This window comes from Papilio xuthus, unplaced genomic scaffold (genome assembly GCF_000836235.2).
Source record: "Papilio xuthus unplaced genomic scaffold, Pxut_1.1 DF827570.1, whole genome shotgun sequence".
NCBI lineage: Eukaryota > Metazoa > Arthropoda > Insecta > Lepidoptera > Papilionidae > Papilio > Papilio xuthus.
Window position 1 is genome coordinate 455,556 of NW_013531079.1, and position 14,338 is coordinate 469,893.

The 14,338-nt window shown below is 38.1% G+C and overlaps 1 protein-coding gene across 3 annotated transcripts in view; it reads right to left on the reverse strand.

Moving 5' to 3' along the window:
* The window catches only part of ABCD (ATP binding cassette subfamily D), a 45,205-nt gene that overhangs the window by 3,609 nt on the left and 27,258 nt on the right, over positions 1–14,338 (reverse strand). For 2 of the 3 annotated variants that reach the window (XM_013313353.1, XM_013313352.1), the window contains exons 2-13: positions 6,570–6,870; positions 5,447–5,575; positions 5,087–5,288; positions 4,587–4,818; positions 3,670–3,809; positions 3,089–3,261; positions 2,445–2,619; positions 1,924–2,030; positions 1,417–1,573; positions 887–1,040; positions 555–701; positions 54–278 (exon numbers count right to left, since the gene is read on the reverse strand). In XM_013313353.1, coding sequence (XP_013168807.1) covers positions 54–278; positions 555–701; positions 887–1,040; positions 1,417–1,573; positions 1,924–2,030; positions 2,445–2,619; positions 3,089–3,261; positions 3,670–3,809; positions 4,587–4,818; positions 5,087–5,288; positions 5,447–5,575; positions 6,570–6,725 — 1,997 coding nt within the window. In that variant the 5' untranslated portion in view covers positions 6,726–6,870. Of the gene's footprint in view, position 1; positions 279–554; positions 702–886; positions 1,041–1,416; positions 1,574–1,923; positions 2,031–2,444; positions 2,620–3,088; positions 3,262–3,669; positions 3,810–4,586; positions 4,819–5,086; positions 5,289–5,446; positions 5,576–6,569; positions 6,871–14,338 lie in introns of all 3 variants that reach the window. The other variant, XM_013313354.1, reaches the window with a different exon arrangement.

Sequence of the window (14,338 nt, forward strand, 5' to 3'; positions counted from 1 at the left end):
CGGTAGATGTATGGAGGTGGATGTATGGAGGTAGATGTATGGAGGTGGATCACCTGTGGTAGAACATCCTGGCCATGGCGAGGCGCTGCTTCTCCCCGCCGGAGAGCGTGGCGCGCCAGTCGGCGGTGGCGCGCAGTCCGCCCAGTCGCGCGGCGCACGCGTCCAGTCGCACGACGCGCAGTATGTGTGCGGCGCGCGACTCCGCCTCCGTGTCCGCTGCGTCTGCGCGCGACGGATACGTCACCTGGTCCAGCAGCGACCCCACTGACATGTACGGCCTGGACACAACATTAACATTACTTAATTAAGTTTATTTTTAATTCTGCATGGACGGAGTTGCGGGCGATACTTAGTTTTTCCTTAAGCATAGAATAGAATATTTTTCGGATAATTCATAATTCTTTTATTAATTTTCCATCTATTTAGTAAAGGTAAATCAGAAAAGAGCTTATTATTAACCTAATTTTTGTGTATATAGATATTAAGTAATTTAGAAGAGAAGGAGATAGCAATGTGTATGTGTGTGTATGTATGTATGTATGGGTGTGTATGACCTCTGCGGTATGTAGAACATGACAGGTCTGGATGCGCAGTGCGGGGGCGCGGCGGGCTCGCCGGCGCAGTGTGCGCACGCGCAGGGACGCGGCACCGCCAGCTCGCCTCCGAACACGGGCCATAGACCAGATATTATGCGGAACAGACTGGAAATACATACATACAAAACAAATCAATACTCATCATACATTATACTTGATTTACCACTTAAGCAAAATCAGCTTTTTCCTAAAAAAAACTACAGTGAAATTATGGGTTTCAGCTGTCTCTTATTGTCATCTCTTTCTTTGTCTTTGAAAAATAGAGATGACAGTATCCAGCGAAGTGTTACCTGGATTTTCCGCAGCCGTTGGGTCCAACGATGAGCAGATGTGTGCCAGGCGCCAGCTGCAGTGTCACACCGCTCGCCACCACGTCACATGTCGGCGTCACTATCGGCACATTGTTCAGCCGGATTGACAGGTCGTTTGTATATGTTATTTTACCTATAACAAACAACATCAAATGTTACAACGAAACAACGCAACGTCAGCTGGATATCTGCAATTGCAGATGCGTAGTCTACCTTTGATTAATGGAAGAGACGCACAGAAAGAGATTTTCGCCCTTCTCCCTTTCCCTTTCTCCGCCATTTCTACTATCCCTTCCCATCATTTCCTTATGAGAAAAGGACCCCCTAAGGGGTTGTCAAGATTCTGTTAGGGGGTTCCAGAGCATTATTAAAAATTTAGCTTGAATTTTATTTTATTTATACGCATAAAAATGAATTTTAAAAAAAATTAGGGGGTCATTGGGGGTCGCTAATAAAATATACAGAATGAGTTTTTAAAAGAGTACTCAGGTTGTACAGTGACAGGTTACCTAGTGGCACAGGCTGTCGCTCGCGGAAGGTGACCTGGAAGCCGGGGTGTGTGGGGGTGGCGTGCACAGCGCGCACACAGCGGCCCCGCGCCACCTCCCCGAACACCACCAACATGTCCGACACCCGCGTCGCGTACCCCGCCAGCGTCACCACCTCCTGCAACAACAACAATCGACCTTGTATTTCTTAAAAAAACGTTAGTTTTTTGTCTAACAATTTATTTTTTTCTTCATCATCAGCTCACTATACGTCCCCTACGTACTGAGGAGATCGGAGCCTACACTAAGTTAGGTGACTAGGTCATAGTAAACATTGATCCAGTGCATGACTTCACACATATCTTTGATCTTCCAAGATATGTGCAGCATCACGATGTTTTCCTTCACCGTAACGTCGGATAAATGTACATATGTAAATTGTAACACACGTTGGTATATGACAGGATTCGAACCTAGGATAGTTATCTAGTCAGTGGAAAAAAGAGAGGATAGAAGAGAAGTGTTAACCTTGTAACTAGACATGAGTCTCTCGATGGCGTCTGCTGCAGAGTTGAGCAGGTTGCGGGACGTGGTCATGTACTCTGTGCGCGCGCTGATGCCCTCGTCGTTGCTCTCTGCACCCACACACAAACATACATTATACATACAAACAGACAAATACACAAAACAAAACCAAAAAACAGGCTCCATATAACTGCTTGTATTAATTTAGAAATTCCCAAACTTTTTTGGTATATTATAGATCCCTTTGAAAGTTTAAATTTTTTATAATGAATCCATGAATGTTTTTTAACCCCATATACCCCCTCTTTTGCGATCTCCAGGGGTCCAAGGTATCCAAAGTTGTTTTCTTTGGGGGTCACTTGGACCCCTTTGGGGGTCACAGACCTAAGTTAACAAATGATTCCAAAAAATATTAGAGTAAGATTTTTTAAAACCGTTCCTCCTATCTGTTAGAAGGGGCAGTATAATTTTCACACTAAGTGCATACTAAGTGGCACTTTTAGTAGGCAATCAATGTCGCTTACCATCACTCCGCCTGCCCGTGAGTATGGGCAGCGCGAGCATGACCATGCCGGTGCCGGACCACACGTACTTCATGCAGAACTGCTCCAGCATCACGTACCACAGCTTCTTGTTGAACACCGTCGTCATCTGCACCACCAACTGCTTGTACGCGCTCTGCAGCTGGCCCAGCTCCACCTGAACACGTGATACCAACAATATTACTTTCTAAAATAACAAAATGTATGGATAATAAATTTATGTATGTTACCACAGAACTATGTAGAAGTTTTAACGAATCTGGATATCATTGAGAACAGGATATTAGCTACAATTAATGCCGGAAAATAGTACAGTTGTCTTGTGATATTTAGTTTTGTTTATCTGTCTTATAAATCAACGTATTAATAAAATTGTAGTGTCTGTATGCATAGTTGATAAGGTTAAACCAATTTATCAAATTAAAAGCTGCAAATTTTTGTTTGTCTGTATGTCTGTCTATAAGACAGTGTTTGTTCCGGGTAATTACCGGAACGGGTGGACCGATTTTGACGGGATTTGGACTCGAAGATAGCTACTTCTTATACTAAATCTGCGCTGATGAATTCATGCAAGAACACATTATTGTTTTCCAAGAGTAGGGGGTCGAAAAGGCCCCCCGTGTTACCTTGTGTCCGCCGTAGAAGGCGACCTCCTCAGCGTGCGTGATAAGGCGGCTGTGAGCGTGGCGCAGGTTGGCCCTCATGCGCGCCTCCTCGCCAGCCAGCGCACCGAACCGGGGACTCAGCAGCCGCAGCAGCTGCCCCGTCAGGCAGATCACCACTGTCGCCATGCCTGGACCTGAACACCATGGAATTCGTAAATCATCACGCAGAAGACTGCCTCAAATGTGTGCTCCGGCAGGACCTCTTTCCCTTCTCACCGTTTTTTCGTAATGAAAAGATGGGAAGAGGAAGTAGATTTAATGGATGAGAAAACTCATATGGAAGGGAAATAAGCGCTGTTACAAAGATGATGTTAAAATTTTCAAAGTAATTAAATTGTAATTTGTAATTTTAAAAGCGCTAATAATCTAATGGTTAATGGTACGGATTTCCGATCACGAGGTCGAGAGTTCGACTCCACTCGACTATTGCCGTAAACCATGTCCTAGCAAAAGTCTAGAGCTTAGAATGGTAGAAGAAATGTCAGTAAATTTATAAAAATCTGCTAATATTATTTACAAAAAAAAACTATTGTAGTACTAACCTATGAAGATGTTGCCCTTCATCTTGTTGGAGTACGTAGCTAGAGTGAGCACGATGAGAAGTAAATCGAAGCAGGGCTTCGTCAGAGAACTGTACAAGTGTGCCACTGACTGCGTGAACACTGACACGTCCTCGGTCAGCCTACATACAAACACATACACGTATTATATTATACATAATCACTCACATATAACAAATGCTTGGTTAAAACGGACTGATCTTTATAAATAGATAGGCGATTGCTTGAAAATGACTTTTCATCATCATCAGCTTACTATACGTCCCCACCGAGGGGCTCGGAGCCTACCTTAAGGATGATTAGGCCATAGTCAACCATGCTGGCCCACTGTGGTTTGACTTCACACATATCTTTGAATTCCTTCTCAGATATGTGCAGCATCACGATGTTTTTCCTTCACCGTAAGAACGTCGGATAAATTTACATGTGTAAATCAGAAATAGAAAAACACATTGGTACATGGCGGGATTCGAACCCAGGACCTGCAGATTGCAAGTCAAGTACTTGACACCTGAGCCACCGACGCTCTCGCTTGACTTTGCTTCGCTCCAATTTTGTTGTTGAACAAAGTTGAACAATTAATCATACTAATATTATAAATGCGAACGTTTAGATGGATGGATGTTTGTTTGAAGGTATCTCCAGAACGCCTCAACTGATCATGATAAAATTTGACATAGATGCAGAACATAGTCTGTAGGAACATATAGATTACTCAATAAGTTTTTTTTTAATTCAGTGCAGACGATGTCGCAGGCAACAGCTAATTTAATCTATATTAATTCGAATCCTCACCACTGCTACATATCGCTACCATCAGCGCCAAAATTATAATCAAAATAGGCACAAAATAATGAATTTACTTGTTCCATTTATAGAGTGATACAGTGACACGTTACCTATGATCCGCGTTCTCTATCCTGGCATCAAGATTAGCAACTCTGTAGTAAGTCTGGTTCTTGAAGTATAGCTCGTACGCGTGGTTGACGAGACGCGTCCGGAACGCGAGCGCGAGACGACCCTCCAAGTATCGGATCATTGAATTGACGAATGTGGCCGGCACCGCGATACCGAACCACTGCACCAGCAGGGACGTGAAGTGACGCAGGTCTTTTTGTACTATGTGCTTTACTGAAAGAAAAACGACGCTTTAAGATTTGAATGATATCTGACGAACGTTTCTTTTCCGTCCCACCCTTTTCTTATAAGGAAGGGATGGGAAAGGGAATTTAAAGAGATGACGTATAGGAAGAGGAAATACTTTCTTTCCGAGCTAAGGCAACGCATCTGCTATTACAGATATCTTAGTGGCCACAACCTCGTTTTCCATCTTGTCACATAAAAAAAACAAAGTGATAGTCTATCTGAACCAGCCGTATGATCAGTAATTGTAACTCACCAATAGACCCTTCCAGCGAGGCAACGTATATCGAGAGGAATGTCCTGGAGAAGAGGCAGAGCGTGTGAGCTGCCAGAAGCGCGACCTCCTGGCTGCGCAGTCCTGGCACCATGATTCTAACCAGGGAGAGCAGCTGCCGCAGGAACTCCAGGTTCAGGCCCGGCACGTGCTCCTCAGGTGTCGGGGCTTCGTCTGCCTCCGCCTAGCAAAAAAATTCAAAGTGTCACATCTTTTAATCAATCCAAGTTCTTAACTAGGAAGACCATGACTAGTCCAAAGTCGGGATTCGAACCCTTGAATACGTGATCAAAGGTCCATCTCCTTAACTACTTGACTATTTGTGCTTCTCTGCGTACTAACAATATTTTGTTTATTATCTGTGTCGGCGTCTCCCCGGCAGAGGGCGCACTGCTCCTCCCCGCAGCGCCCGCACGTCTGCCCCTCCGCGCCACCGTTCTGTACCGCGTGAAGTGTGCCATTCTTTGCCACCTGGAACAGTATAAAGCAAAGTGATGACTTATGATTGACTTAAAAAGGTATATTTGGATCGAGTTTATTAAATAACTAGCAGTTGCCAGCGACTTTGGCCGCGCGGAATTAAAAAAAAACACATCTTATCTTACTAATTTTTGTAATATTATAAATGCGAATGTTTAGATGGATGGATAGATGTTTCTTTAAAGGTATCTTTGGAACGGCTTACGTCATCAGGGGATAGTGTAGCTTCCCAACAGTGAAATATTTTTTCAAATCAGTTCAGTAGTTTTGGAGTCTTTATAATGCAAACAAACAAATCTTTCCTCTTTATAAAAGTATTATTATTATATAAGTACAGATAATAATTCGTTAAAAACCTATAAAATCTATAGTTCTTTGTTATTTTACGAGCGAGTCTTCTATAATTGAGTATAATAAATATCAAATAGTTTTTACAGCAAACGTTTAGAAGCAATTTATCATAGACGCTTACTTAAAGTTAAATGGCGTTAAATTATTGCATTTTTTTATTAATAATAGTTGTTTGAACTTTCACGGTCGTATATTACGACATATTTGTGTATGTAACGAATAAACTCAAAAACTACTGGAAGAATTTCAGAAATTATATATCTAGTTATCAGTAAGATGTAGGCACCTGGTACCAGAGACCTGGGATCTCAAAGAACGCACCAGGCACTAGATGGCCAATGAAGAAATTTTAATGAGTCAAGTCTCCCAAAACCCTGTTTTCCCCCAGAAGGAATGTTTGAAAATCGGGGTATCTTCCGAAACAAACAAAGCTACCTGGTACAGCCTAGATAAAATTAATTTTGCTAATATTATAAATGTGAATATATTGATGAATGGAAGGATCAGACCGGAACCTTTCAACGGATCTCGCTGAAATTTGACATAGATGTAGAACATCTGGAAGAACACATAGTCTTTTAATTAAGTTTTTAATTCCGTGATAGGTTCGCAGTGGACAGCTAGTAGTACATACCTTATAATTATTGTTGTTATGACAGGGTGGGGGCTGTTTCTTTTCCCTGGCGTAGACAGCACATGCAGCGAGTGCCACGCCCACTCCCACGCCTACAGCGATGCTGGGCTGTACTCTGAACGCCTGCTCCCGTATTTTGGTCAATATTGCCGGCATATTGTTTATTTACTTAATAAATTCAATTTAAATACGTTTATATTATTTATTCATTTATAATTTGTAGAGATCGATTTCGTGATTTTTTTATTTTTTTTCTGTTTACGTGATTGTTGACCTTTGCTTGATTCGTTCGTCCATTTTTCTGGAAAAAAAGAGAGAAAAAATATGTTAATTATGTGCATTATTATTTTTGTATTAAAATTATGCAAGATATTAAATCGTGTTTTACATATTTTATATTATTAAATCTTTATATATATAATTCTTCTGTGAGTGTGTATGTCACTGAACTTCTCTCAAACGACTGGAGCGATTTTGATGAAATTTTTTGTGTGTGTTCAAGGGGATCTGGGAATGGTTTAGATTCACAATTTTCATCAAATATTAACTTCATATTAATTTATTCAAATTAAAGACGTGTAGACAGGACAACGTCTGTCGGGTCCGCTAGTATAATTATATAATACTAATATTATAAATACGAATATTTGGATGGATGTTTGTTTGAAGGTATCTCCGGAACGGCTGAACGGATTTTGATGAAATTTGGCATGACATAGAGAATATAGACTGGAAGAACACATAGGTTACTTTTTTTTTTTTAATTCCGCGCGGCTTGAGTCACGGATCACAGCCAGTATTTAATGTAAGTACAATTTGTGTTCCATTTTCAGTAGAATTTTGACACATGTGACTCTCGATATAATATCGTTTTGGTCAGAAGTTTCAGATTTTATTGCAGGAATTATCATCACACCAAATTTTATATGAATACGTATCACCATCCCTCTTAATATCTTTAAAACAAACAGAGATAGCAATATGTTTCTTTACATATTTTTTCGACAATGGAAATTCACAGGTTCATTTTGTCGACTTTATATTCACCTTGACGCATCTCGCAAACTCATCGTCAATTAAATATATTTACTATAAAAGAATCTACAAATCACATTTATAAGTGAATTTTGTATTCGAACCTTGGAGGTGACCTTTCATTTGCAAAAAGATTCGATTAATCCTATATTCATCATCAGCTCACTATACGTCCCTACTGAGGGGCTCGGAGCCTACACTGAGTAAGTGACTATGCCATAGTCAACAATGGATGGCGGTTGTGTTCCGAACGGAGATACCGCCTCCCCTCGTGAGTGACGACCGCCGTGGGGTTAATCGGTGCAAGCCCGACATAACCATCTTTGTTCCCGCAAGGATGGTAGAACCCGCTTGAACATCTTCGCACGAATTGGCCAGGTTCGCCCGGTGAAATACCACCACCACTCAGAAAACAGGCGTGAAGTGGAAGAAATTCAGCGTTTCGTCTAATGAGTGTGCGTCCCGGAGGCCTAATTTAGTCCTCTTTCCCATCCCACCCTTTTCTTATAAGGAAAGGATGGGAAGTGGAAGTGGACTTTCCGGATGAGAGGATGCATGGAAAGGGAATATATTTTCTTTCTGTGCATACTCTCCTCCGTCGATGTCTATGGGCAACGGTCACTTTGCTATTTCAGCGATTTCAGGTGGCCGCTCGCTCGTTTGCCACCTTCTGATATTAAAAAAAAAAAATTTCTTCAACATATGGGCCCATTAATCGAAATTCAACCATAAATTCAAAATCATAGAATTCGATTTAATTTGTGTTTGTTCACTTGACGTATTTTAATGAGAATGAAATTATATTTGACATAGACGTAGAACATAGTCTAGAAGAACAAGCTACTTATTACGTTTTTTTTTATTCCGCATTGACTAAGTCCGAAGCAAAAGCTAATTGTAGATAAAACAAAAACTTTATATTTAATTTTAATGAAATTATGCCAACAGATAAAAAATGAAACGTAATAAAATAAAAATAAAAAACAGTCCTAATAAATGTAAAAACTGGCTTTTTACATAATATTGATAAAAAAAAATAAAACATGACAAAAGCTACGAGGAAAACAAAGTAACCATTATACAATGAATACAATGATATAATTAAATAAAAAAACAATGGCCGCTGCTATTTATTATATGTAATGAATGCAAGAACATATACAATATAATATGACGGCTGGCGATAAGCGAGAAACTGCATTACTACACTTAAATAACGATAAAAATCTAATGAAATGCAATATTACTTCTTACTAATCTTACTAATATTATAAATGCGAATGTATGGATATTTGATTGAAGGTATCTCAGGACGAACGTATCTTAATGAAAGTCGGCATACATATAGAATTAAATTAAAATATTTAACACGCGTGCATAGTCACAGGCGATCGCTAGTGTGTTATGAAAGCAAAAAAAAACTCAAAACTTTATTTTTAAGGTATAATTGTTAAATTAAATCGTTAAGATACTAAAGTTCATCAACAAAATGTCTTCAGACTCATCATCAGCTTACTATACGCCCCCACTGAGGGGCTTGGAGCCAAGTCACGGGTGACTTAGGATAGGCTCCGAGTAGAGACTTCAGATTACTAGACATTATTAAATTATTCAAACTTTCGTGAGACATTATACTAAACTGATATATAAACACGGCTAAACACTTACGTACATTCGTCCGGTGGCGGCACCGACTAGTTTCGAGCACATCGGGGACCCTTCATCAGGATGTGTGGTACTGGTATTATTTCGCGGACACGGCCCGTCGCTCACTGAGCGGCTACGTATATACGTGAGTGTTTAGCCGTGTTTATATATCAGTTTACTAGACATTAATTTATAAGATTTTGAAAGTAAAACTATGCCCAAATTTCCTTTTTATTTTCACTTTGAAAACCTTCGTGGGCGATCAAATAACTATTATATTTTTCCGTACTTTGAATTCTAAATTATTTATATCAAACATAACATTAAATCGTAAAGCAAAATCAACAATTTTTTACCAAAAAATCTTTATATGTACACATTTATAACGATACGGAATTTCCCATTTTATAACAAGTGTTTTCTTTTAACAGACAAAAAAGAACATAACTTAAGCATGTCCTTATCATTTTTTTAACCAGCCTTGTAGAAAAAAAAATTGGAATTCCCAAATAATCTAATTTATCAAACACTTTTTAAGATGTTTTGCCAATGCCATGGAAGCCAAGCTACAAATAATTCGATATTCAGGCACTATTATCAAAATAATGATAACATAAAGGTGGGTCTCCACTGCAGAAATTTGTTTGTTTAAAATATCGTCATTCTATGAAAAAAACGTCGGTGGCTCAGTGGTTTCAGCACTTGACTTGTAATCTGCAGGTCCTGGGTTCGAATCCCGCCATGTACCAATGTGTTTTTCGATTTTCGATTTACATATGTACATTTATCCGACGTTCTTACGGTGAAGGAAAACATCGTGATGCAATCTGCACATAGCTGAGAAGAAATTCAAAGATATGTGTGAAGTCAAGCAACCCGCACTTGGCCAGCGTGGTTGACTATGGCCTAGTCACCCTTAACTTAGGGTAGGCTCCGAGCCCCTCGGTGGGGACATATAGTGAGCTGATGATGATGATGATGAAAAAAACAAAGAAAGAGAAGATGTGTTTAATACCAATATTTACGCAGTGGAATTTTTTGAAGAACAAATTATTGGTCAAAACCAGTCTTTCCCATAGCGTGGGACAACGCCCCCTTGTGGGCGCTGCAGGTCTCAAGTTGCGGGTTATAGTAAAAGTTTTCTTTAGAATTCTCCGTTAATATACATATATAGGTCACAATAATTAAATAATTTAATTTGAAGTTATAGTGGTTTTTAAATATTTGAAAATATGGGGGCGCTAAAAAAATATTTATTCTCAAAGTGGGCAGTAGACAAAATAAGTTTGGGAACCACTGGTTAAGACGATTCAAACGAGCGCACTCGATGAGGTTGTCCTTTCATTGTGAAGTTCCTAAAGACTCACGCAAATTACATACGTATGAAAATTTTAATTAATCGGTAAACGCAAAGTGTATCACATAAAATTTGCAATATTTGGCAACAAACATCAGGACAGGTGCAACTACAAAGCTTGTAAAAATCACAATTGCTTTTGGACATTTTGACGAACGACAACGACTGCCTTCAAAAGCTTTTATCGCGTCCTTCTGTTGCAAATGGCAAACGTTTATATATTAATTATGTGGTTATTCATTTACATTCATATGTGTTTGATAAATTAACAAAAATCTACATAAGCATTGAATCTTCTATATATATAAAAGAAAGTCGTGTTAGTTACACTATTTATAACTCAAGAACGGGTTTACCGATATGTCTGAAAATTGGTGAGGAGGTAGCTTAGAGCTAGGAGACGGACATAGGATACTATTTATTCATTTTTTTTAATTTATGTCTTGAAGAGCTGCTTTTTATTTAACTTACTAATATTATCAATGCAAATGTTTAGATGGATGTGATGTGGATGGATGGATGGGTGTTTGAAGATATCTTTAGAACGGCTGAACGAATCTCGATTAAATTTGGCATACGTATAGAACATAGTCTGAATCACATAGGCTACACTAATTAAGTCGCGAGCGACAGCTAATTTAGTATAATTGTGAGAAAATGACGTCATTATATCTACAGTTCTTATTAAAATGACTGCTTTTGACTGAATAATTGAGCGAATTTAAATTGAAAAGAATAATACATTTAAATAACATTTAAATATCAACCTTTTATTTCTCTGTGGCATCGCCTAATCTCATAAATGCCTGGTTTACATTATTCCAGTACAGTAGTTCAGTGATGCTTAAAATCTGCGCTGCCATACTATAACCGGCATAAGTTAGCAACAGTCCAAGGCCAGCGCTACTGTCAAACTGTACTGGCATAATGTAAATCAGGAATTACTTGAAACCAGAGGTCCCTTTTTTGTTTTTTTCTCGTATGCCACTTTAATAATTTATTAATATTATAAATGCGAATGTTTGGATACATGGATGTTTGTTAGAAGGTATCTCCAAAATGGCTCGACTGGTCTCGATGAAATTTAGCATAGATGTAGAATGTAGTCTGGAAGAGCACATAGGCTATATTTTTTAATACCGCGCGGACGTAGTCGCGGGCGACAGCTAGTTACTAACCAACATAGATGAATCTTAGTTGGACCAATTTGCAAATCATTAATTCATTCCGGCTCTTCTGAAGTTCACGTGACAATTTTTCAAGTTCTTTGTCACTAGTTCTTTTGTTAATTTTAATTCCGCAATTTAAATTATATTGTCACGACTGGCAAACAATGGGTCATGATTAATATGAAAAAAATTATCACGTCATTCAAAGGTACGCGTTCATTGGCCCGCGCCGGACGCACCGCACGCACGGATTAAACGGACTTGTTTTCGTTTTTGGTGCGGTCGTTGCGGATGATGGATGAAGCGATATGTAAAATAAGTTAAAGCAAACTAAAATCCGTTGCGGGCCGTGCGGTGGGCCAATGAACGCGTACCTTAAATTGGTATTGTCAAAGGAATTAAACTGGGCTAGATAAAAAATATTTAATATCATACTAATGTCTTACTTCTTACTAATTTTATAAATGCTAATATTAAGATAGATGGATGGATGTTTGCTTGAAGTTATATCCAGAATGGCTGAACGGGTCTCGATGAAATTTAGCGTATATAGAACATAGTCTGGAAGAACACATAGGCTGCTAATTATGTTTTTTTTAATTTCGCGGGGACGGAGTCGCGGGCGCCAGCTAGTAGCCGATAATTGCAAGGTTTTTAGTTAACATAATAATTTAATTAATTCCAAATTTAGAGCGATTTCTTAAAAGTGACGTAAAGTTTACCGGAAAAAATATTTGCGATAAAATCAAAAAGTTTCAAAGTTTATCTTGTCTGACGCAACTATAAGATTTATAACGAAATGTTAATTAACTAAATGAGCACAGTTCTAATCGCATTACATACCGTATATGGATTTATGATTTTAATGTTATATTTTATAGAAATAACTGAACGAGTCAAATAAATCGTTTTAAAACGAGTTTTTAACTAAAAACTTGTTTTTTTTTTATCAGATTACAAAAATCAACTAACTAAAACTGTAAAATTGTCCTAAACTAAACAGTCATTGTCGTGGCTACGTAATATTAAGGAGTAGACGGGGATCAGATCAGCGGAGAAATTGTTCTGCCTTGCACTTGACAGGAACAACTATTTCAAGTTAGCGGCCAACCTTTAAGACTGATGAGGCACTAGAAGAAGAAAGCCTTAAGGGGATAGGGAATTTATTTCTTACATACACAATCGAGCTGTCGCCTTGACCCTTGTGTCGTGACTCACTTTATACTCAAATAAAAATAAACGTACGCGACCTCCATTTGCAGCGGACAGAGGATGTAACTAACTTGAAAACGTGATGTACATTATTAAACGCTTTTGTTAAATCGCTACCTCTATATATCGTTTAAATAACTTCAATTTACTGACATTTTACTTATATTATAAATGCAAACGTTTCTATGTATGACTGTAGAACTTAGTCTGAATGACATTAGTTACTTATTGAGTTTTTTTCAATTTCGCGCAGACGGAGTCGCGGACGACAACTAGTATAGTACAACGCTGATACTTAGTTAAACTATAGTGCACTCACTAAACTGGAGTAACATTATAATAACGCAACATAACCATCCCCGTATTAGTCAGGAATCTAAGTGTGCGACATCCATTCCAACATCTGTTTATATAAACAAAGTCAATAGAGCAACCGTATTCATTGATTATTCTGCAATACACAAGCATTTTGATACACCGGAAATGACGACATTAATCTGTATAATTTGTTGCTTTTAAAAAGTTGCAGGCTGTCCACCATTGTTAAGATTATCTTGTCTAGTATGATTGCTTAGCAGAAATAATAAGAGCATTTTCACCTCATTGTAATTTATACCGACATATTATTCTTCATTTGATAATGTCAACTGCAATGGATATGCAATTTAAAAATTCAAAACGACATAAGACTAAATAAAACATGTTTTATCTATATTTCTTGTCAATTTTGAGTAGAAATTAATGGAAATAAAGACAATGACTCAAGCTTGTTGTTGATCTTGACACTTTGACTTTGTGACTTTACCATCTTTGTATTGTCTTGACCAGTATTGGCTTATAATACAATATCGATTTAACACAATACTTTTTAGTAAACGAAACTTAATAACTCGATTAATATTTAAATGGTAAAATTATATATCTTAAAATACTAATAATATTTAACAATAATATTTATTTTTTTAAGAAATTCTGACTAATATTACAAATGCGACAGTTTAGATGGACGGATGTTTGTTAGTAGGTATGTCCATAACGACTGAATGGAAATTTGGCATATATAAAACAAATCTATTAATCTACAAATTCAGTTTTTTTTTTAAATTCCAAGTGGACGGGGTCGCAGACTACGGCTAGTTACATAATATACATTCCAAGGAGTTCAGTATTAATACGATTAAAACCCCACAAGTGCGGGAAGACTAAAAACAGTAAAGATAACCGCTAACCTCAATAAGCATTTCTCGTTAAATAACAGTTATAAGATTTAACACAAGTTATTGCAAATACATGGCTTGTCTATTACAGGTTAACTATCTCTTTATCAGTATTTTCTTTCATATATATTT